Source organism: Protopterus annectens, chromosome 5.part0, assembly GCF_019279795.1.
Source record: "Protopterus annectens isolate FY-2018-M chromosome 5.part0, PAN1.0, whole genome shotgun sequence".
Lineage (NCBI taxonomy): Eukaryota > Metazoa > Chordata > Ceratodontiformes > Protopteridae > Protopterus > Protopterus annectens.
This window is the reverse complement of record NC_056735.1, coordinates 743495312-743518945: the sequence shown is the minus strand read 5'-3', so window position 1 is coordinate 743518945 and position 23634 is coordinate 743495312. Positions and strand designations below refer to the sequence as shown.

At 39.4% G+C, this 23634-nt stretch overlaps 1 protein-coding gene across 1 annotated transcript in view; it reads right to left on the bottom strand.

The window, feature by feature from the left end:
* Positions 1-1101: 1101 nt before the first annotated feature.
* The window catches only part of LOC122802186 (collagenase 3-like), a 108006-nt gene continuing 85473 nt past the window's right edge, over positions 1102-23634 (bottom strand). Inside the window, exons 7-8 of the mRNA XM_044071853.1 lie at positions 1304-1437; positions 1102-1109 (exon numbers count right to left, since the gene is read on the bottom strand). Coding sequence (XP_043927788.1) covers positions 1102-1109; positions 1304-1437 — 142 coding nt within the window. The remainder of the gene's footprint in view (positions 1110-1303; positions 1438-23634) is intronic.

The window sequence follows — 23634 nt, the reverse complement described above, 5'->3', positions numbered from 1 at the left end:
AAGGACATCAAATAAGACTCTAAGGTATACCAGGTATTGCCAGTAACACACAACAAACATATTGTATGTGGCCTGTTGCAGCATATATAGGTGTTCACTAAGATTTGTGGCATAGAATGTCTGCCTGGACCCAAAAGGAAAATGACATTAAAGAAAAAAAAAGCAGCACCAGAGTAGTTAGAAGCAGTTATTTTCATATCTGGAAGTGTCCAAACTAAATAAAAACTAGCAATCGGCAGTAGGAAGCCATGTGACTACATTCCTATTCATAAATATTTAATTCTGGAATATGCATGTCAGACTTGAAAGACAAATTAATTACAGGCTGACATATGCACCACTGAAATACTAAAGGTGAATACCCAGTGGAATGCCAACCTCATGTAACATCAATATGAGACTGTAGGTTTAGAAAAAATTATTGTATTCACTTGTGCTGACTACTTATTTGTAGTGAGATTTTCAGTTTCATGTGGTTGCGTCTCTAGTTCCTTGGCAGCAGGTTGCTGCAGGCAACATCACCAGACATATGGTATTCTTGCATTACCACTACAAAACATCTAAGCACTAAATATTAAGAAAGAATTTAAACTTTGGGCCACTATGGGACTGGCAGCAAGTTCACAAGTATCAAAACACAGAATACAAAAAATCCTTCATTATTACAATATTACCAGAGCACCTCTTTAGACAGTGCAGGAAAGGAATTTAATAAAAAATGAAAATTAATAAATTCCAAAAAAATCATCAAACAATTCTATTTTGTATTAGTCATTATCCAAGGTGCATAGCAAACTTGTTTCCAAGTACTATGGTGTGCCTGTACAGGGTCTGAACTTGGCAGCAGAGACACACAAGGACACCCCAATTCAATACATTTGATAAGAAATTATATTTTTATAAAGAACTTCATTATAAATATATTACTGCTCAGAAGCCAATCAATGGTAAATGGTAAATTTACTTATTTCTCTTGCAATTTACCCACTTACATTTTACCCTCCTAAGGAGATCACAATGGTCATGGGGAAATCACCCCTCAGCATCAGCTGGTGGTGATTATTAGTATTCTTGTCACATCCCTGATTTACATACACATTGTTAATATCCTGAAAAACAGTTTAATGGAGTTAAAAAAATAACTAAAATAAGGCAATCTGCACCTTTAAAGGAATATCAGGCACTACTTAATTATTACAGTAGCATGGCTTTTTTAAACAAGTGTATTATGCAAACTTGTTTTATACTGTAATTTAATGCGATGCTATAATGTACATGAACTTTTACTTTGATTACTGCTTACCTTTAAAAAGATAGAGTTCATCAGTCTCCGCAATGTCACAAGCAGCATCGAGCCTGGATGGAAGAGTTGGCCACATTGACTGCAATGTTGTTGACTCTGGTTGCTTTTTCTCAGGATGTATCAACCATACGGATCTAAATAAAATGCAGAAGTGAACATTCGCCCTTTCGTAGTTCGGTGTTTAAAAAGAAATGTTCAATAGCTGTTGCAATGGAAATTAATGTTTCATAGTAAAAAAGTTGTTAATGTACAATGCAGATAGGCAGTACGTAGATTTAATGCTAATGAACTAGATAACAGTGATTTACATGTCATATGATACACAACTCTTCTACGTGTCTCAGTTTGAATGTATTCTTCAGTGATGCTAGATCATATCCTTTAGTGTCTCTGGATTTATTATACATCCTAGTACTCCCCGATGTCAGAAGTAAAGAAGTATTTCTAGAATTGCAGAAATATATCATCACAAATGACAAAATATATGTCCCGTCAAGCATTCATGTTTTTGAAGCACAGGAGTGCAATTTTCAGAAAACAAAAATGATTCATCTGCATCTCCTTGGAATCATGTCATTGCATGATATTATATTAAAGCTATTTTTTGGGAGGAGAGAGATTTGGGGTGAACAGTAGTAGTTTAGTTTTTTTTTTTGATTCGGGGGATTTGTTAGTTGCTGAGCCAAGCTTCTACGGAGAAGAAGGATTTCAGGGTGAGTGCTTGAAGCATGAGTACTGTCCTCCAGCACATGTTAGGGTGCAGTCATTGTGAGTACTGTCCTCCAGCACATGTTAGGGTGCAGCCATTGTGAGTACTGTCTTCCAGCACGTTAGGGTGCAGTCAGTGGTGTGCTGCACTATAGTGGTCTCTTTGGCTTCTGTGCTTAGGTTGTTTCTAAATAAGTTAAACAGTAGATGTCCTAGGATGTAGCCTTGAAGGACTCAAACAGATATAGGAAGGAAACAGGATAAATCTTCTAACCAATTCACTGCTTGTGACCTATCTGTAAGGTAATTAAGAAACTAGTAAAGTGAGGAGGGTGATAGCCCATGGGAAAAGAGTTTAGTTAGGGAGAATTTCATGCATGATTGTAATGAATGTCTTGGATAGATCCAGAAGTAGGGCAGAGGTTAGAAGACCTGAATTATTATTATGATTTATTATATTTGTGAACTTTAGAAGGGCAGTGGTTCTACTGGGATTAGGTGTAAAATCATGCTGTGAAGGAGAGAGGTGGTTATAAAAAGGGGGTCTATATTATATATTCGAAGTTCCAACATTTCGAACCTCATATGTTCGACAACATATGAGCGAATTATGGAACCTCGAATATATAATAAAAAAGTAAAAAAAAATTTACCTTAATGCTCTGAGCTGGGGGGCAAGCCCCCCTGCACCCCCCACACAACCCTACTTAAATATATCAACTCAGAGATCGCACTTCAGTGTAGAAAAGGGAAATTTTCCCATTCTGCACATACTAGGCCGTTGCCTTTTACCTTCGAACTTTTCAAAGTTCGATCATATGGAGTCGACCGTATGACATTCGAACATTGAAATGTTCGGCAATTTAATACGGACCCATAAAAAGGAGTATATGTATTAAGTTGAGAATGAGTGTGGTCATCGAAGGACCACTCTGCACTATGAAAAAATTGTGAAGGACATAGAATTTGGAGGTTTACTATTGAAAATGCGAACGGCACTTGGGCGACAGTCGGATAGTCGAACGTATAAGGTCATAAACAAGGATGTCGAAGACAAAATAATCAATCTAGGAGTTCAGTATTATTCCCTACTACAATCATCTTCCCCTCGACCCAGAGGGTAAGGAATCAAGGGCCATATGTTGTGCCATAGAAACAGACTGTAATGAGTAGGGGGTTGTCTGTAAACAGCTCTAACATTGACTGATAAATAGGGGCATACATGGGTGTTGGAGCCATGAGTGCAGTACCACAACAGGAAAGTAATCAGAAGGCTATAGAAAGCATCAATTACAGCAGCTAAACCAGTGCATAAGGAAGGAGGGACATAACCAAAAGTATGGTCATCCCATAGTACACTGTACTCGTGTAATGGCATAACCAAGGAAGGGAAGCATTACCTAGAAAATGAAATACTGCCCCAAGCCCTAGACATACATGACATGACATGCACGTGCAAGATGTAAATGCTGTGGCAGCAAAACAGATCCATGCAAAAGGTTCAGCTAAGTCTTACTGATGTTAGTACTACATATAAAAGAAAACACATGGAATATAGCAACAGACATGTCCTTCACAGGGGTAGACCAGATATACTAGAGTATCTCACTGAGCCTGTGGACTTTCTGATGTCTTTCTCTGGTCAGAGTGAGAAAATCCCCATACCCAGAGGTCGATTAGATGTGGAAATTAAGCTGGCAACAAAGAGCTGTGTACTCAGTGGATCACATCAGGTTAGTAATTTCTAGCATAGTTCAGTCTAGTACTCTGCTATACATTTGAAGCTAAGGACTGAAAAGGGCCTACCTGCCTATCTGTCTTTTTATGCACCTCTGAACTGCAACTGTAACAATCTGCAGAAGATTTGCATATCAAAAATGCTGTACCTGCATCTTAATGTGTACTGCTATGAATGCTAAGGATGTATGGAAGCACAGTGCAAAGACAATGGGGTCAGAGTGTTCTTGATTTCAAAGTTTCCACTGGTGAAGGGCCCAGCACAATAGGACAACATACAACTGATATCAGCAGGGCACCTGTGGCTAATAAAGATGAAAACAAGATAGTGGCATGATCCAGTGGCAAACTGGCACTCTCTGCAACACTAAAGAAAGATGGGTCTCTCATATCAACCATAATAGAGATTATTGTAGAGTTAGGGGTGAGACTCTGTACACAACATCACCAGGGCATGACGTAACAGTTTCTATCTCAGAGTTCTTTTTGGCCTCAGTCTGTGTTCCCTGTGTACACATCATCTCACTTATGCACCACAGCTGAGGTTTGTGCATCCACAGAAGGAGATAGTTGGGGGGGGGGGTTGATGTACTGCCATGACTCCAGGACCATCCCTGACATGGCTGCAAAACTTACCATTAACAAGCAGATGTGCAGGTCAGTAACCCAGACACAATCTGACATCCACATTATGGTGAAGATGGTGAATGTGCTCCATGGATGCCAAGACAATATCCTGCAAATGCACAGTAAGATGGAATATAGGTATAGGGAGTAGGCACTACTGCTAAGGTCACTGGTGTTGCTTCCATTAGTACCTCCATGAGGCATGTTTAACCTCCCTCTGATCTGCCCCCAGCATCTATACCCTTGATGCCCATGGCTGGCCAAGATGCAGAATGGTCAGACAAAGATTGTTCTGAGTCAAACTGCTGAAATTGTTCAAGGCACAGCCTCACTGACACCTATCAAGAAACAGCCTACACTGCTTAGTCATGGGCATGGTCTAAATTATGTCCAATGGGAATATATCTATTTAGCACCTGGGATAGCTTGCCAAGCAGACACATATGTCCATGTACTTCTACCTCTTCCCAGTTATCTGTGGGAACACAGGTTGTCATCCCTGCTCAGGACTAATGAACACTTTGTGTGCAATGAAATACATCAGGATCAGCACACAATATGTCCCTTCAGAGGAAATACTTGTAGTCCACTTGCTCTGGTCCTTCTCTGCCAGAGACTGCATCAAGCTCCAACATGATAAGCATCACTGTGGGTGATGCAGACAGTTCCATCCTTAACCTCACATTTGGAAATTGTGACCTCTAACTCTCTACAACATCCCATGGTGTTTGGTCACTGTGTTCATTTCTCATAACCCTACTCCATCTTATATTATTGCAGCTACCCCCCAACAAATTCTGTACCTTGTTCCCATCTCATAGTGTTGCACTCACCTATCACTGTGTTCCTATATCCTCCTGTGCAAGTGATGATGACTATGCTTTGTCTGACCACTAAACTGCGAAGGCTCAGTTATGGCTGCTACTGTTGCTGTTATAGCTTCTTTACCTGACTCTCCACTCAGCCCTTTCACTTCTGGAGCAACTGGAATGGAAGGTCATACTAAGAAGATATCCTGCCTCGCCAGTTTTTTTTTTTTTTTTATGCACTGCCAAGCTGAATAAGAAGAACAAAAATCTTGCTGCAGATTTCATGGCTGCACTGAAGTGCTCCTCATGATATTTCCAGGCAAGGAAAGCATCCCTTGCTCAGGCAAAGCACTTGTGCTACTATTTCTTTCTTTCTTTCTTTCTTTCTTTCTTTCTTTCTTTCTTTCTTTATTTATTTATTTATGTATATTTGTTGACCGGGAGTGTCCGACTGGACGTAGGTCCATTTTCAGCGGAGGCCCGGGGAGAAAACTCCACAGTTAAAACAAACAGACAGTAGTTACATTGGATTACATAGTGATTAACAATTTACATAGCAATTACTATTCTACATGTTATGTCATATGTTGTATTGTAGGCAATGCCATGCATGGTTTTATGGCTGTGAATGGAGGTTCTCAAACAGAACTCTAGGGTATATGTGGCTCTGCATAACCTGCAACACATAAAAAGCAACATATTATATATGGCCTGCTCCCTGCTTGTGTGGAACCTGTGTGTATTTCTCAGGTTATCTTGCCTGTGTGTGCGGCTAACAGCTAGATGATTCTGTAGGAAATCACCTTTGCAGGTACCTTTGATATAGCACTGGACATCATTGGTGGTGGTGATGGAGGAGAGGTATTTTTACAAGTTCCTAGAAAAAAACCCATCTAATTGATAGTTGATTAGGGCCTGAGTGGGAATTCAGACATATAGCATCCATGCTATCCACAATCAAATGGACAAGTGGCTAGAGCATTATGAGAAAGATTTCTAGGAAGAATCATGAGGTTTCATCCTATGGTTTTAGAACATGGAAATATTCCATTGCAGTGATTTAGTTACTCGTCAGATCAATTCATAATGGACACATAGTTAAAGTGACAATTAATTACTTAATTTATATTGCTGATGCCCCGAAAATTGACAAATTGAAAGGAAATGCTGGTAAAAAACCAGGAAAGATCAATGCAATACAATGACAGAAACTGCATGAAACTACAAGGTTTATAGACTGGAGAAAGAATGAATCCCAAAAACACAGTAAAGTCTGCAGCAAAACCACAGTAGTATGTTGCTCATGGGAAAATGGAATGCTATAATGAAGGAGTTACATATGTTGTGTTATAATGCAATGGAATGCTACAATGAAGGAATTACATATGTTCTGTTATAATGCAATGGAATGCTATAATGAAGGAGTTACATATGTTGTGTTATAACGCAATGGAATGCTATAATGAAGGAGTTACATTTGTTGTGTTATAAAGTGACGGAATGCTATAATGAAGGAGTTACATATGTTGTGTTATAAAGTGATGGAACGCTATAATGAAAGAGTTACATATGGTGTGTTATAAAGTGACAATGTTATAAAGAAGGAGTTACATATGCTCTGTCATGAAGCGACGGAATGCTATAATGGAGTTACATATGTTGTGTTATAAAGCAACAGAATGCTATAATGAAGGAGTTACATATGTTGTGTTATAAAGCGATGGAATGCTATAATGAAGGAGTTACATATGTTCTGTTATAAAGTGATGGAATGCTATAATGAAGGAGTTACATATGCTGTGTTATAAAGCAATGGAATGCTATAATGAAGGAGTTACATATGTTCTGTTATAAAGTGACGGAATGTTATAATGAAGGAGTTACATACGTTGTGTTATAAAGTGACGGAATGCTATAATGAAGGTGTTACATATGTTGTGTTATAAAGCGATGGGATGCTATAATGAAGGAGCTACATATGTTGTGTTATAAAGCAATTACATCAAAGTTAAAGTTCCAGGAAAATAAGTAACCTGATATGTCACAGGCAGTCTTGTCACAAGAAAATAGACATTGACAGCTGTGATAGTCAACAGCTGCAGAGATATTTCTAAAGTTGTGTCTATAATACAAGCTGTAAAGCAGCAGGAATGGTACAAAAAAAGATCAAATGTCTGCTACAATAGTTCTGTTAAAAAATACCAATAAACAGAAAATACTTAGATAATTAGAGTTAATCATATGCCAAGCACGTAAAAAATATATAGTGATATCTTCAAAAGTTTTTATTTTTAAATATGTACAATGATTTGTATATACTGAATTCTATACAGTACAGTATTCTTGTATACGTCTTGTCTGAATGCACACCACAATAAAGGGTCTATGTTAAATGTTCGAACATCCAAAATGTCAAACATTACATGGTCGAGCCCAAATGTTCGACATTTGGATGTTCGAACATAAAAAAAAAAATGAAAACACAGAAAAAAATCACTTTAACAGTATAGGCAGAGGGGCAAGCCCCCCTGCACCCCCCACAACCCCCTACTTAAATATACCAACTCCGAGATCGCACTTCAGTGCAGAAAAGGGAATTTCTCCCTATATGCACCATACGGTGCCATTGAAAGTCTATCTTCGAGCACTCAAAATTTCGAACATTTGGTCTCGACCATGTAACGTTCAAAATTTTGAGCATTTGAAGATTTGACAGGTACCCCACAATAAAGCTAGATCACATCTTCACTGTTTAGTGTTGTCTATCATACATACTGAACTTACAATGCACTCTTTATATAACATCTTGCTTATTTTCCATACGTGTCAAAATAATATTGTATTATTGTCTTCATTACAATATGGCAATAACAGAGCTTTAAATCAAGAAAATAACATTAGGGAGGATTATCCTGCATAGTGAAGAGCAAACATGCAGCAACTCCAAATTTCCAGGTATTTTGTCTTTGTGTAGAATTGGCTCAGTGATGAGTACCTGAAAGGTTCTGGTACAAGTGTTAACTTCTTTCAGGACATAATAGCTACTCTTTTTTTTTCAAAGAAACATCTCCTTCTGTCAATAACTGTAGTTACAATAACATTCAGTCTTGAAAGACTCAAGGAGTATGACTGCACCATTTTACTTGCTTATCTTATTCTTTTGCTAATTATGTAAGTGACAAATGCTAACATACAGTCTTAACGCTACTCAGATGTAATTCAAACGTCATACACTTTAGGTGCAATTGCAGTTATAATGTATATAAACATAACTTTACAAGCATCAAATGAAATAATGTAATAGCCAAGACACCATAACACTTAGAAACGCATATGCTCCACCACTGTAAATAAATAAAGAGTTAGTGACAACCCTGCAAATTAAGTAGCCAGTAATGAAACTACAAGCAAATGTTGCTGGTGCCACACTTACATTTTCACATGCTTTAGGAATATATGTACCCCTTATATAAATTCCCTAAAGAGTCTGTGTAGTACTGAGAAAACAGGAAGTTTGAAAAGTGCAGAAGGCATAGCCCTACTGCTTCTATAGCAGCATTAGCTAAGTGCTGGACAGTGAAGTTATAGATTGGGTTTAAGGCTCCTGTTAGTGGCCTTGGCTTCAATCCTGCAAATAAGTGAGAGTGGGTAACAATTCAGAATGTGATAATGATGTACCAGCATCCCCATAGTGTGGTCACTGTTTTCCTTGAAAAGCATCCAGTGACACTGCAAAGGAATCTACAAAATGCTTCATCATGCAGGGCTAGTAGCATTAAGTACCACCCTTTATCCTGAAAAACCTTAAAGGTGCTGGGATTGGAAGCAAGAGTGGAAAGTGCATACTTCATGTCATGAACGTGTAAGATGTTCTCTTCTGTACAGCATAACTATATACAAATATATATATATATATATATATATATATATATATATATATATATATATATACACACACAGACTCAGTTTGTGAGGTCACTACTTATCATATTCATCATATGGTGTTTATAGTCTTTAGAGAAAATTATTTGTCTCCTGTAAATCTGACAATCATAAAAAATGTACCACTCTTTATATTAATGTGTTGAAAAGCACCCCTATTGTACAACTGCAAAAAAATAAAAAAAAACATATTAATAATAGCTTATTTCAAACCATCCTTTCTCACTCCTCCAGCTAATAGCCCTAAGCAGTCTTGCATATTATAAGAATGTTGATCTCTTTTTACTACATTGCAAATGTGACCAGCAAGGGGTTTTCACACCTTTCAGCCATCTCAAAAAGAAGATGGACTTTGATTAGGCTGTTACTAAAAATGCATAGCTGTATTTTGGAAATATAGAGTATATTTTAGAGCATTTATTATAACTGTAATTGCCTTAATATTGCTACAACTCAAGTGCTCTAGGTTGCACTGCATCTGAAGTGTTTGTGTGTTTTAGCTGCTTTTCTGTATATATAGACTTCTCTATATATGTAGACTAGCAAATTATTCTGCTGTATTACTGCCTCTTAAATCGTTTTTCAGTTGTGCACTTGCCTTGCTCTGTTTAAAAAGTTTTAAATTGCTAATTTTGTAGAGTTTTAATTGCATTTACTGTTTAGGGGTAAATATTAGCACTTTTCCTCGCTGGCCTTGTTCAAGAGGAATCTTGACCAATGGATGGGAGATCGCAGATATACCTCAGGGATTACTTCAGTGTCACTGCTTGACAGAGGCACAGCAAAATAATAGGCATAGTTTTATTCAAACTAAAGGGGTGGCGAAAGCCACATAACTATGGGCTAGGCTTATAAATGCCCTTGGGCAGATAGCCTAGTATGAACCTATGAACCTATGAACCTATGAACCTATGAATAAAGGGTCTATGTTAAATGTTCGAACATCCAAAATGTCAAACATTACATGGTCGAGCCCAAATGTTCGACATTTGGATGTTCGAACATAAAAAAAAAATGAAAACACAGAAAAAATCACTTTAACAGTGTAGGCAGAGGGGCAAGCCCCCCTCCACCCCCCACAACCCCCTACTTAAATATACCAACTCCGAGATCGCACTTCAGTGCAGAAAAGGGAAATTCTCCCTATATGCACCATACGGTACCGTTGAAAGTCTATCTTCGAGCACTCAAAATTTCGAACGTTTGGTCTCGACCATGTAACGTTCAAAATTTTGAGCATTTGAAGATTTGACAGGTCCCCAATAAAAGCTAGATCACATCTTCACTGTTTAGTGTTGTCTATCATACATACTGAACTTACAATGCACTCTTTATATAACATCTTGCTTATTTTCCATACGTGTCAAAATAATATTGTATTATTATCTTCATTACAATATGGCAATAACAGAGCTTTAAATCAAGAAAATAACATTAGGGAGGATTATCCTGCATAGTGAAGAGCAAACATGCAGCAACTCCAAATTTCCAGGTATTTTGTCTTTGTGTAGAATTGGCTCAGTGATGAGTACCTGAAAGGTTCTGGTACAAGTGGTAACTTCTTTCAGGACATAATAGCTACTCTTTTTTTTCAAAGAAACATCTCCCTCTGTCAATAACTGTAGTTACAATAAATGAATGAAGTAACACACTGGAGTCTGACCACCACAATAAATGGAATAATTTATTTTCGGACAAGCGCTTTCACGTGTATCAAACACGCTTCTTCAGATCCTTAATAAATACATTCAGATAGGCTATACATATATATATATATATATATATATATATATATATATATATATATATATATATATATATATATACATACTGAGTGACTTTTCTTTAATTGAACAATGTGATTAATCAATCAAACAATAAAACAATTTGACAATTTAAAACCATTTAAAGAAAAAGCAGCATTTAAAACAAGACAAAACAAAACTTTGTATCGCATAGCAAATTTGTATAACAAATTTGTGTGAAAACATGAACATGAAACATCATAAAAAGCACCTTAAAAAAGCTCCTAGCTATGATTTGTGAATAAAACTATTTGTTTAATTTGAATCAATGTGAAACAAAATATATATAATGGTTCCAGGACTTATGCGTGGAACCATACTCCTTAATAATTAAACAAGACAGCTGCTTTTGTACAATTAGATCAATCAACTTATTCCTCTATTTATTTATTTATTTATTTGTCTATTTATTTATGGAGGTCATGTTGAGGTCTTGACTGTTACAGTTGTTTTTATAGTCATTTTATACAAGCATGTTTTTATACATTTCTACATTCACACATTATGAGTGTCTTTGTGTTTGTTAGATCTCAACATGGTTACATATCATTGCAAAATTTGAATAATGTTATATATTTATACGGTTATATATTTTTACATTGAATTTTAATGGCTCTGCATTCCTGCTACTTTCATATTTATTAATATTTATGTTCATCAGTACTTATGCCTGCAGTTGGTTGCCTAGATACTTGTTATATATTTTGGTTCCAGTTCAACGGAACATCTATCATATAGTGAACTATGTGCTCCGAACTTATTTTTATTTTACAAAATTCTAACTCATATAAGTTTGGAACTGTTTATATTACTTCAACTGCGGTTTACATTATTCACACGCACAAGCACCTTATTTACTGGAGAATGAGAAAATCGTTCTTCCTGTTTGAAGAGGTTTTAATTAACATATGTTTTTATACTATATATATTTATATCTGTCCCAACAGTTTTACATCACATGATCGTCGACTTTATTTCAACGGTTATATTCCTTGTACGGCAGTTTTTACAGTTTTTTATACTGACATGAGATACGTACACCTTTTAGTTAACATACATTTTCAGGTAATTTATTTACACATTATGTGTTTTTTCATTGGATATATGCGTTCATGGAGAGTAACCTGTCAGCACTGGTGCTCTGTGTATTTTTCACAAGTCTTAGCAGCTCTCTTGTTTAATTATTAAGGAGTATGGTTCCACGCATAAGTCCTGGAACCATTATATATATTTTGTTTCATAAGCACCTAAACAGGCATGTCCAAGGGTCAGCTTCTGGTGATTTTTCCTGTCCACCTGGTGAATCTGGTAATATTGGGGCAATGAGGCAACTGCCTCATGTACACAGACAATCCTCTCCTCCTATCACCCAACACTACAACCTGCAAGAGATGCACTTACATAGCCAAACTGGAAGCAAAGCTCTCTCTGGCCAAGATTGTGTTAGACAATCAAGAGGAGAAGGTTAACACCTGCACTACACCTCAAGCAACTCATAGCCCTTCAAAACCCACACCATCAACACCCACACATAGCAACACTAAACCCACATATGTGGAGGCCCTTAAAATTAACCTGCCCAAGCAACAAGGTCCTCCGAAGCTGAAACGCAAACAAACACCAGTCACAACCAAAGTGACACATAGCTCACAACACCAGTGTGCCACCCAACAACAGCCCCTAAGGCAAGACAATGTAACCTTTAGTCATAGGTGACTCTATAGTCAGGCACACTGATGTCCCACTCACCAGGCTGAACAAGGAGAAAACTACAGTCATCTGCCTGTTGTGTACTAGGATCCGCCACATAACGCATGCACTCAAGTCACTCCATAACAAGTACAAATAAGACTCTGTCATTGTCCATGTTGGAGTGAATGACTTGAGATATACCTCCTTGGACTACATGAAAAGAGATATGGAAGAGCTCTTGGATCATGTGGCCCACGCAGGTATGACCCTAGCCCTGAGTAGCATCCTGCCTTCTCCCAGAATTATACCACAGTATAAGGACAAAATGATTGACTTCAACAAAGTACAGTTTTGTACCTACCATAAATGTAGATGTTCGAAGATCCACATTGCTGCAGTCCTAACACTTGGGTAGTCCGCTGTCCCAGTCGGCCCGAATACCAAAGTATAAGGCTGACGTCGGTCAAGGTGCATTAGTCTGACGTCAGGACGTCAGGGTACAAATGCGCATGACCGACGTCATATCCTCAGTCTTTTCTTGCCCCAGATGTCAGAAGACCCTAAAAAGATAAGGCCAAACCAAAAAGCAACAACACACCAAACACCCTGTACCAAATATATGTACAATATATACAAAGTCAGAATGTACAACCCCACCCACACAACCACCCCTAAACACAGAGGGGAAGGAGGGAGGGTAAATTGGACTGCAGCAATGTGGATCTTCGAACATCTACATTTATGGTAGGTACAAAACTGTACTATGTTCTTCATCTCACATTGCTGCAGTCCTAACACTTGGGTAGAATCCCAAAGCAGAGGTAAGGGAGGATGGCAAATCATAAAGAAGCAGGAGCTGCCAACATGCCCTGTAAAATAGCAGTGGCAAAACCAGCCCTAGATTTAGAGTAGAGAGGAAGGTGGTAATGCTTAGAGAAAGTATGCACTGAACTCCAAGTAGCTGCCTCCAAAATATCCTTAGTTGCCACCCCCCTTAGAAATGCTGTTGAAGTGGCAGTAGCCCTAGTGGAATGAGGCCTAATCCCAGCTGGAATCTCCTTGCCATGATGGGAATAACAGAAAGCAATGCAAAACCCAATCCACTTAGAAATAGTTTGTTTTGACACAGGCTTGCCCTGAGAACTCAAAGCAAAAGAAACAAACAACTGCTGAGACTGCCTAAAATCCTTAGTCCTGCTTAAATAATAACGCAACTGCCTGTGTACATCTAAAGTGTGCAAAATCTTTTCCCCCTTATTTTGGGGATTTGCAAAAAAAGTAGGCAAATGAATAGTTTGGTTTAAAGCCACACTAGAAACCACTTTAGGCATAAAGGAAGGATTAGTACGTAAAGATACCCTATCCTTATGGAAAATCAAGAAAGGCTAAACCCTGCCATAAGGGCCTGCAATTCAAAACACCCTTCTTGCAGAGGTAATGGCCAACAAAAAAGCAGTCTTCCATGACAAATATTTCAACTCAGCAGTAGCTGCAGGCTCAAAAGGTTGTAGAGTGAGTTTCTCCAACACAAAATTGAGATCCCAAGCAGGAGTAGGAGCTCTACGTGGGCGCCTTGTATTCTTTCCCCCTCTAAGAGATCGGGGGAACAAAGGATGAGAAAGCAATGGTGGGTCACACTCATAGTGAGCTGAAATTGCTGCAGCATGAATCTTAATGGAAGAGAAAGACAAACCTTTGTCCAATAACTCAGTAAGATATTGAAGAGCCACACTCAAATTAGGCTCAGAAACATCCAAATCCTTTGCTGCACTCCAAAATAAAAATCTCTTCCATTTTCTGTACACTTTCCTTGTACTAGGTCTTCTGGCTTCCATAATCACATTCAAAACTTGTTGAGGAAGTTGAGACCTGCTGGTTCAAAACAGAATATGCCAGGCTGTTAGATGAAGAGAGTGAAGCTTGACATTGAGCAGATGACCATCCTTCTGAGACAACAGGTGTGGAATCAAAGGTAAAGGCCATGGAGGCTTCCTTACCAGACTCCTCAGTAATGGGTACCAGTGCTGCCGAGGCCAATCTGGAGCTATTAAAATCATCCTTGGCTTGACTTGTCTGACCTTTAGAGTACCTTTGGGAGGAGAGGCAGAGGTGGAAAGGCATACACATGAAGATTTTTCCAACTGAAAGAAAGAGCATCCACTTTCCAAGCTGTGTGATAAAACCTTTTTGTGCAAAACTTTGGCAGCTGGTGGTTTAGTGGAGAAGCGAACAGATCTATGTCTGGAGTTCCCCATGACACTGTCAATTTCTGAAATACATGAAGATCCAGTTTCCACTCGGGGGGATCCATGATTTCCCTGCTAAACGCATCTGCTAGGGGGTTCTGGGCTCCGGGAAACCTTGCCTGAAGATTAGTAAGCTAGGCAGTCTCCCACAAAATCATTGCTTGCCTGCATAGAGGATAAGAATGTGTTCCCCCTTGTTTGTTGATGTACCACATGACAGTTGTGTTGTCTGTTAGAATCAACACCTGCCCTGGAAGAAGTAAATCCTTGAAAGCCATTAATGCAAACTGGACTGCTAACATCTCCTTCATGTTGATATGTAGATGCTGTAGTCTGGCAGGCCACTTGTCTTGTATCCACTTTCCATTTAGATGAGCTCCCCAAGCTGTGTCTGAGGCATCTGTCGTTAAAATCTGACTCGCCTCTGGCCGGGTCACAGAGAGTCCCTTGTTTAGGTGACATTCCTGAGCCCACCACAAAAATTCCTTTTGAGTGCAAAGTATTATTTGAATGACAGTGTCCAGATCCTGGCAGTGCTGTGTCCATACATTTTGAGATACCATTGCAGCTTCCTCATATGCAGTTTGGCATTGGGAAGCACCAGAATACAAGATGCCATGAACCCTAAGGCTTGAAGGACTGTCCTTGCAGTCAGCCCGGACTGATGAGATAGTTGATGGAAGTAAAGGAAAGATTCTTTTGTTTGTCCGGGGTTAAAAGGCCATCTGGGTTTCTGTATTCAGTCTCACACCCAGAAAGCACATGTCTTGAGAGGGTACTAGACTGGACTTTATTTCGTCACAGAATACCCTAGGCATCTTAGCACTGCTATCACATATTCCAAATGCTGAAGAAGGTCCCTTCCTTGAGCCAGAATCAGGCAGTCGTTCAAATAAGGATAGCTTTGTATTCCTTTTTGCCTGGAGGAAGCTATCACTGGAGCCAGAACTTTGTGAATACTCTGGGCAGTAGATAAGCCAAAGGGCAATGCAGAGAACTGATAATGAGAATTCCCAGCTCAAAACGCAGATACTTCCTGCAAATTAGTCTGATAGGAACATGAAGGTAAGCTTCCTTGAGATCCAAAGTTACCATCCAGTGATCTTTGCCCAGCAGAGGTAAAAGCTGTTGTAACGTCAACATTTTGAACTTGGGAATGTCCAGATAAGTGTTGAGGATAGATAAATCCAAAATTGGTCTCCACGTGTTCCCCTTTTTGGTACTAGGAACAGGCGAATAAAATCCTAGGCCCCTTTCTGGCAAAGGAACCGGCTGAATGGCGCCTATTTGGAGTAACAGAGAAATTTGCTTGTGAGCCTCTTTTCTTTGTTGAGGAGGAATGTCTGGCATGCCTTTGAAAGGGGGCAAGGTATGGAAATAAAACCTGTAACCGTGGTGAATGATATCCAATACCCATCTGTCTTGGGTAATTAAACTCCAATTTTCTTTGAAAAGTGCCAACCTTCCTCCCAAAGGTGCTGCCAGACGAGAAGATTCTGGCAGCTGAAAAGGCAGGTCATTGGGTCTGTTTACGAAAGGACTGACCCCTGCCCTCACCAGAAGACTGAGCAGGTGAACTCCCCGTTCTAGGCCTAAAACAACCTTGAGCTCTGCCCCCACCACGCCTAGACCTACCCCTAGACTGGGAATCATAAGCAGGATATGTCCACCCCCTTTGTAGGCCAATTTCTACTAAACTGGAGGCTGAACCTGCAAAAAATCTTTAACAGTCTGCATAGACTTAGCCTTGTCCTCCATTTTCTTTAAAGCTGCTTCCGCAGGCGAACCAAACAACACATCAGATTGTAAAGGAGCATCTAAAATCCTTGTCTTAACATGCTCAGCTAAATTCTGATCCCTCAGTTAAAAAATCATTTTTTTTTTTTTGGTGTTTATAGTCTTTAGAGAAAATTATTTGTCTCCTGTAAATCTGACAATCATAAAAATGTACCACTCTTTATATTAATGTGTTGAAAAGCACCCTATTGTACAACTGCAAAAAATAAAAAACATATTAATAATAGCTTATTTCAAACCATCCTTTCTCACTCCTCCAGCTAATAGCCCTAAGCAGTCTTGCATATTATAAGAATGTTGATCTCTTTTTACTACATTGCAAATGTGACCAGCAAGGGTTTTCACACCTTTCAGCCATCTCAGAAAGAAGATGGACTTTGATTAGGCTGTTACTAAAAATGCATAGCTGTATTTTGGAAATATAGAGTATATTTTAGAGCATTTATTATAACTGTAATTGCCTTAATATTGCTACAACTCAAGTGCTCTAGGTTGCACTGCATCTGAAGTGTTTGTGTGTTTTAGCTGCTTTTCTGTATATATAGACTTCTCTATATATGTAGACTAGCAAATTATTCTGCTGTATTACTGCCTCTTAAATCGTTTTTCAGTTGTGCACTTGCCTTGCTCTGTTTAAAAAGTTTTAAATTGCTAATTTTGTAGAGTTTTAATTGCATTTACTGTTTAGGACTACACACTCAAGTGTGTTAGCCTTTTCTGTATTTATTTACTGTATTATTGCATTGTTTTGCCTGTTTTAACAAAAAAAATACTGTCTTGTTTGCTCGTTTCCCACCATTCCAAGCCAGCCCATATCCCAGGCTTTGCTTGTCTCAGGACTTTATTTTCTGTGTTCAGAGCTATCCAGACCTTGCTGTGGTAGAGGGAAGACCTACTGCTTACCAGTGGGAGTGGTGAGCATTGTACTGCCTATCTAACACTAGAGGAGTGGTTTCCAGCTCTGAAATTGTAATTTTGTTAGCCTTTTTGGGCTGATTTCTATCCCCTTCAACTTTTTGGCTTAAAAACACATGTGTTTGTACATTTTTCACATCGTGCAGCACTGTGAGACTACATTTAAACTATTCCAGGTTCCAGAAAGTCTGCTCTTCAAATTTTCCCTTAGAACTAGCTGGTTTCTCAGTAGTAGCACTAAAATCTGAACCCCTGTGACTAGCCTGAAACTGATACTAGCACTCAACTATCATTGTCAATAAGGAGAAAATAATCGTAGGCACTAAACAGCCTATAACTACAAAGTACCTTGCAAAGGTAAGGGAAAACTGTTCTTATACTTTAAAAAAAAAGCACCTAAACAGGCATGTCCAAGGGTCAGCTTCTGGTGATTTTTCCTGTCCACCTGGTGAATCTGGGCATATTGGGGCAATGCGGCAACTGCCTCATGTACACAGACAATCCTCTCCTCCTATCACCCAACAATACAACCTGCGAGAGATGCACTTACATAGCCAAACTGAAAGCAAAGCTCTCTCCGGCCAAGATTGTGTTAGACAATCAAGAGGAGAAGGTTAACACCTGCACTACACCTCAAGCAACTCATAGCCCTTCAAAACCCACACCATCAACACCCACACATAGCAACACTAAACCCACATATGTGGAGGCCCTTAAAATTAACCTGCCCAAGCAACAAGGACCTCCGAAGCTGAAACGCAAACAAACACCAGTCACAACCAAAGTGACACATAGCTCACAACACCAGTGTGCCACCCAACAACAGCCCCTAAGGCAAGACAATGTAACCAACACTTTAGTCATAGGTGACTCTATAGTCAGGCACACTGATGTCCCACTCACCAGGCTGAACAAGGAGAAAACTACAGTCATCTGCCTGTCGTGTACTAGGATCTGCCACATAACGCATGCACTCAAGTCACTCCATAACAAGTACAAATAAGACTCTGTCATTGTCCATGTTGGAGTGAATGACTTGAGACATACCTCCTTGGACTACATGAAAAGAGATATGGAAGAGCTCTTGGATCATGTGGCCCATGCAGGTATGACCCTAGCCCTGAGTAGCATCCTGCCTTCTCCCAGAATTATACCACAGTATAAGGACAAAATGATTGACTTCAACAACTGGCTAAGCTTCTGGTGTCATTCAAAGGGGATCCAGTATCTGTCTGCCTGGGAAGACATGATCAACAAACCACAATGCTTTGCCAGAGATGGTCTGCACCTGTCACCCCTGGGATTCAGGTTACTGGCTAAAGCTCTTGCCACCCCTGTAGTGCCTTTTTTAGGCAAGGTTCAAAGGATAAAACCACCACCGTAACAGATACAAGCATGCAAAATCTGAAGGCAATGCTACTCAATGCTAGAAGTCTAAACCTCAAAATGCACTCTCTCGAGGCACTCCCAAAAATGGAGAACATTGATATCTGTGCAATAGCTGAAACCTGGTTCAAGGCTCCAGAGAGCACCCCTGCAATACCAGGTTACAACTCTTACCACACTTTTCGGCCACAAAACCAAGACCAAAACACTAAAGGTGGAGGAGTGTCCATATTCACCAAGGATATTCACACCTCCAGGCTAGTTGCCCAACACAATGCATCTGAAATTCTCGAGGTGCAACTAACACTAGGTAAGACTGCAATCCAAACTGTAACTTGCTACAGATCTCCCACCATGCCCCAAGATTCTCACTACACCTTTCTAAACATACTGGAAAATATTAAGATACAACCAAACACCCTAATACTGGGAGATTTCAACTACCCTGCCATTAACTGGGAAAACTACTCGGGTACCAACTCCTTTTCCTAACGGTTCTTGGAAATCATAAATTCCAACGCCCTGGATCAACTAATCCATTGTCCCACCAGGGGCTCCAATATCCTAGACCTGGTCATTACCAACATGGGAGATAGATGCTCCACACCAGTGGTCACCCTCTCATTGTTCAGGTCTGACCATAAGCAAATCACCCTTGACATCCACATCTCACCTCCACCCCCCAGTAAGGAAACCTCCTTAAAAAGCTTCTCTAAAGCCAACTTCATGCTACTGAAGTCAGAAGTGACAAAATTCATGACACCCATGAAGATGTGATCTGGAAGTTTGACTGCAGAATCCTACACTAAGGCACTGTATGAGCACATCCACTTGTGCATGAATCGTGCCATCCCAAATAGAACCAAGATGCTCTTCTCCATAAAAAGGAAGCCAATCTGGTGGTCCCCTGCTATAAGCAAACTATACAACAGAAGGAAGAAACTGTTGCAGAAAAGAGGAAAATCCCAGGATGCAAAAAACTCCCTCACCAGCCTCAGTAAGAAGCTGAGATTCCTCATAAAATCCTCAAAAGCTAGTTATGAAAATAACATTGCCAAAGATTCCAAAGACAACCACAAGGCATTCTATAGTTATGTCAAGAATATAAATGGCAATGCTCAGATCTGCTCTGAGCTACAACAGAATGGCATTAAATATGCTGATCCCAAGGATATTGCCAATATCCTGGCAGATCGATTTAGTGCCAACTTCACCCCCCCTCTCACCCCCTAAAGGGCCCATCTCACTACCAAAAGATTGCCAAATTCCGGTAATCACGGCCACACAGGTAGAAACCGCACTCTCCAAAGTTAAGAATACAGCATCCATGGGACCAGATGGCATCCCAGGCTGTGTACTACATGAACTACAAAATGAACTGGCACCTCACCTAAGTGTCATGTTTAATCATAGCCTCACCTCAGGCTTCATGCCCACTGAGTGGTGCACAGCTACAGTTATCCCACTCCACAAGGGGGGGATCCGGCTTGGGTCCCGGGAACTACCGTCCCATCAGTCTGACAAGCCTGATCTGCAAAGGCATGGAATGCATTATCATGGAACTTATAAACAAAGACATTGGCAACCTTCAAACACTGGACCCCACCCAGTCTGGGTTTGTGAAGGGCCAGTCTTGTCTCCTGAATCTGATTGACTTCTTTGAATCAGTCTCCAGAGCTGTGGATGAGGGTAAGGCAGTCCACACAGCCTATAATGCCCTCGCCAAGGCCTTTGACACCATCCCCAACTCTGAAATCATAGATAAACTTACTAAGCTGGGCATAAATCGCTATGTCACTCAATGGGTTGCCAACTGGCTTACTGACAGAACCCAGACTGTAAAAGTAGCCAACTCCAAATCCAGCTGCAGACAAGTGACAAGTGGAGTACCTCAGGGTTCAGTCCTGGGACCACTCTTGTTTGGCATCTACTTCTCTGAAGTACAGCCAACACTAAGGGACTCTGGCTAACACATTTCGCAGATGACTGCAAACTGGGAGCCATTATTGAATCCCCAAATGAGGTGGATATTCTACAAAAGGGCCTTACAGAAACAGATGCCTAGTACCAGAGCCATGGGCTCAAGCTTAATGCCAAGAAATGTATAGTTATCCCCTTTGAAAAAAAACATGTACCCATGAATTACCACATAGGTGTCAGTACACTAAACATTGAAAGTGTGATGAGAGACTTAGGGACACAGGTGGACAGTGGTCTCACTTTCGATAACCACATCACCACAACAGTCAGGAAATCGTCCCAAGACTCGGACTTCATCAGAATGGTTGAACCAATAAAGCATCAAATAAATATAAGCAAAACAATTAAACATATAATTGCATAAAACAATTAAGCCCAATCAATTGTAATAGCCAAAACCTTACAAACCTTGGCTATAGTTACACATTAGCACCAATGTTACACTTGTATCCTATCACCAAGGTAAAAAACATAATAAAACCTATGATAAAAAAAAATATATATATATATAAAAATATATAAAAAAAATATATATAAAATATGTATGCATATATATATATATATATATATCTAAAAAATATATATGTATAATAAATATATATATAGCGTAAATATGTATATATGAAATGAAATAAAATAAAATTCATAAAAATTAATTTTATAAAATTTTATTTTATTTATATATATATATATATATATATATATATATATATATATATATATATATATATATATATTTATTTTTTATATTTTTATGTATATATTTTTTATATATATATATATATATATATATATATATATATATATATATATACATTTTATTTTTATATATATATATATTTTTTATTATGTTTTAATTGATTTTCAACCATTCTGATGAAGTCCTTGGGAACAAAACCTAGAAACATAGGTGAACCGTGTATGTAAGTTTTTGCTGTTGAAATAAATTCGCTTTGGCCTGTTGTGGTTCGTTGGTTCTTGGTTAACAGTCAGGAAATCCTTCTATGTGGCACACCTCATCACTAAGGGCTTTTCATCCAGAAAAAAGGAGGTCATTGTCCCACTGTACTCATCCCTCATTAGACCCATTATAGAGTATAATGCCCCATTTGGTATGTACCTCACAAGACATCTGCAACAGCTGGAAAGGCCACAGAAATACCTCACTAGAAGAATCACAGACCTAAAGCAGATGCCATATGCTGACCGTCTAAAAAAACTCCAGCTATACTCTGTGGCATATCGTCTACTCAGAGGCAATCTCTGCTTAACATACAAGGCCATGTCAAACCCTGAGCTGTTATACATGCTCCACTTAAAGAAATCTAAATCCCTCAGAGCCACATGCTCCAGGGATCTAAACCTTGTCATCACAATGAATAAAACATGCTGGAGGGATAGGTTCCTGACCCAGGGACTCCCCATACTCTAGAATAGACTGCCCATACATGTCAAGCAGAGCGCCTCCTTGGCCCTCTTCAAAAGGAACCTTGATGACTGGATGGGAGATAGGAAATTCACCCCGGGGATCATGTCAGTCGCCCTGCTAGATAGGGGTCCAGGGAAGGAAATATTGTGGGAAGATATATCAAGGGAATTGTTATGGCTAGGCTTGTACAGGCCCTAGGGCTGATAGCCTAGTACCAACCTATGAACCTATTTATCTGATCATTCCAAGGCATCTGCTGATCTCTGCAAAACTTAAAAGAATTTTTTCACTGAATATTGTACTTTTGAACTGCATGTTTACCATATTACGGCTTATTTGAACTGTTCTTTTTTGCCTGAAATTGTTGCACTTTGTTTGCTGTAACATAGATTAGATTCAGAGTGGCTAAATCTAATTCTGTTTGTATAACTTGAGCACTAAACCAGGTCGTCTTTTGCTCAAGAGGGTTCCTCTGCACCCTAATGGCAGGAGTGTGCAGTTAGAACTCATCTGATTGAAGGTTGCTGGAACACGGCTCAGTTTTGAGTTTTTTTATTGGTTCATTTGTTTAAATAACTTTGCTCTCATTTGCTACATAAGCACCACTTTTCCGTGGGTTTGAGCTTGTTTACTCATCGTGCACTTCTAAGCAGCAGTGGGCACCATTAGCGGTTATAGACGCAAACACTTCTGCCTGTAAATATTCCCTTAGTACTCTTCTGGTGCTCCATTGGTGAGTTCTTGTGATTGTCCCTCACTGATAGGTGATACATTCAGCGAAGCTCCTGAGGTACCAACAGAGATCTCACCCTCTAGCCCTTCATATTTTTTGTCCACTTCTCCTGTCGTCTACTGTATCTGTTCCTTCCTGTCCTGTCCCTGTTTTCTGGCCACATCAACTTACCCAGCATTATGGACAGACAATTTCCCACAGTTTCTCCAGCCAGCCTGGTTGACATGGGGATCCTGAGGCAATGTAGCAATTGCCTCATGTACACTTACAGCCCACTTCTTCTAGTTTACACAAATTCATTATGTGACAGATGCAACTATATTAAGAACCTAGAATCCAGGCTCTCTTGCTCACCAGTCAGTTCATCTAATACTAAGTAGGCTGCAAGCATGCACACCTCACCTTCTGCACCTACCAAACCAACAACACATAAACCTGCATATGCCAATGTCCTTACCGGAAGCTTACCTAAACAGCAGAGACCTCTCAAACCCAAACACAAGCACGATTCATATAATATATCCA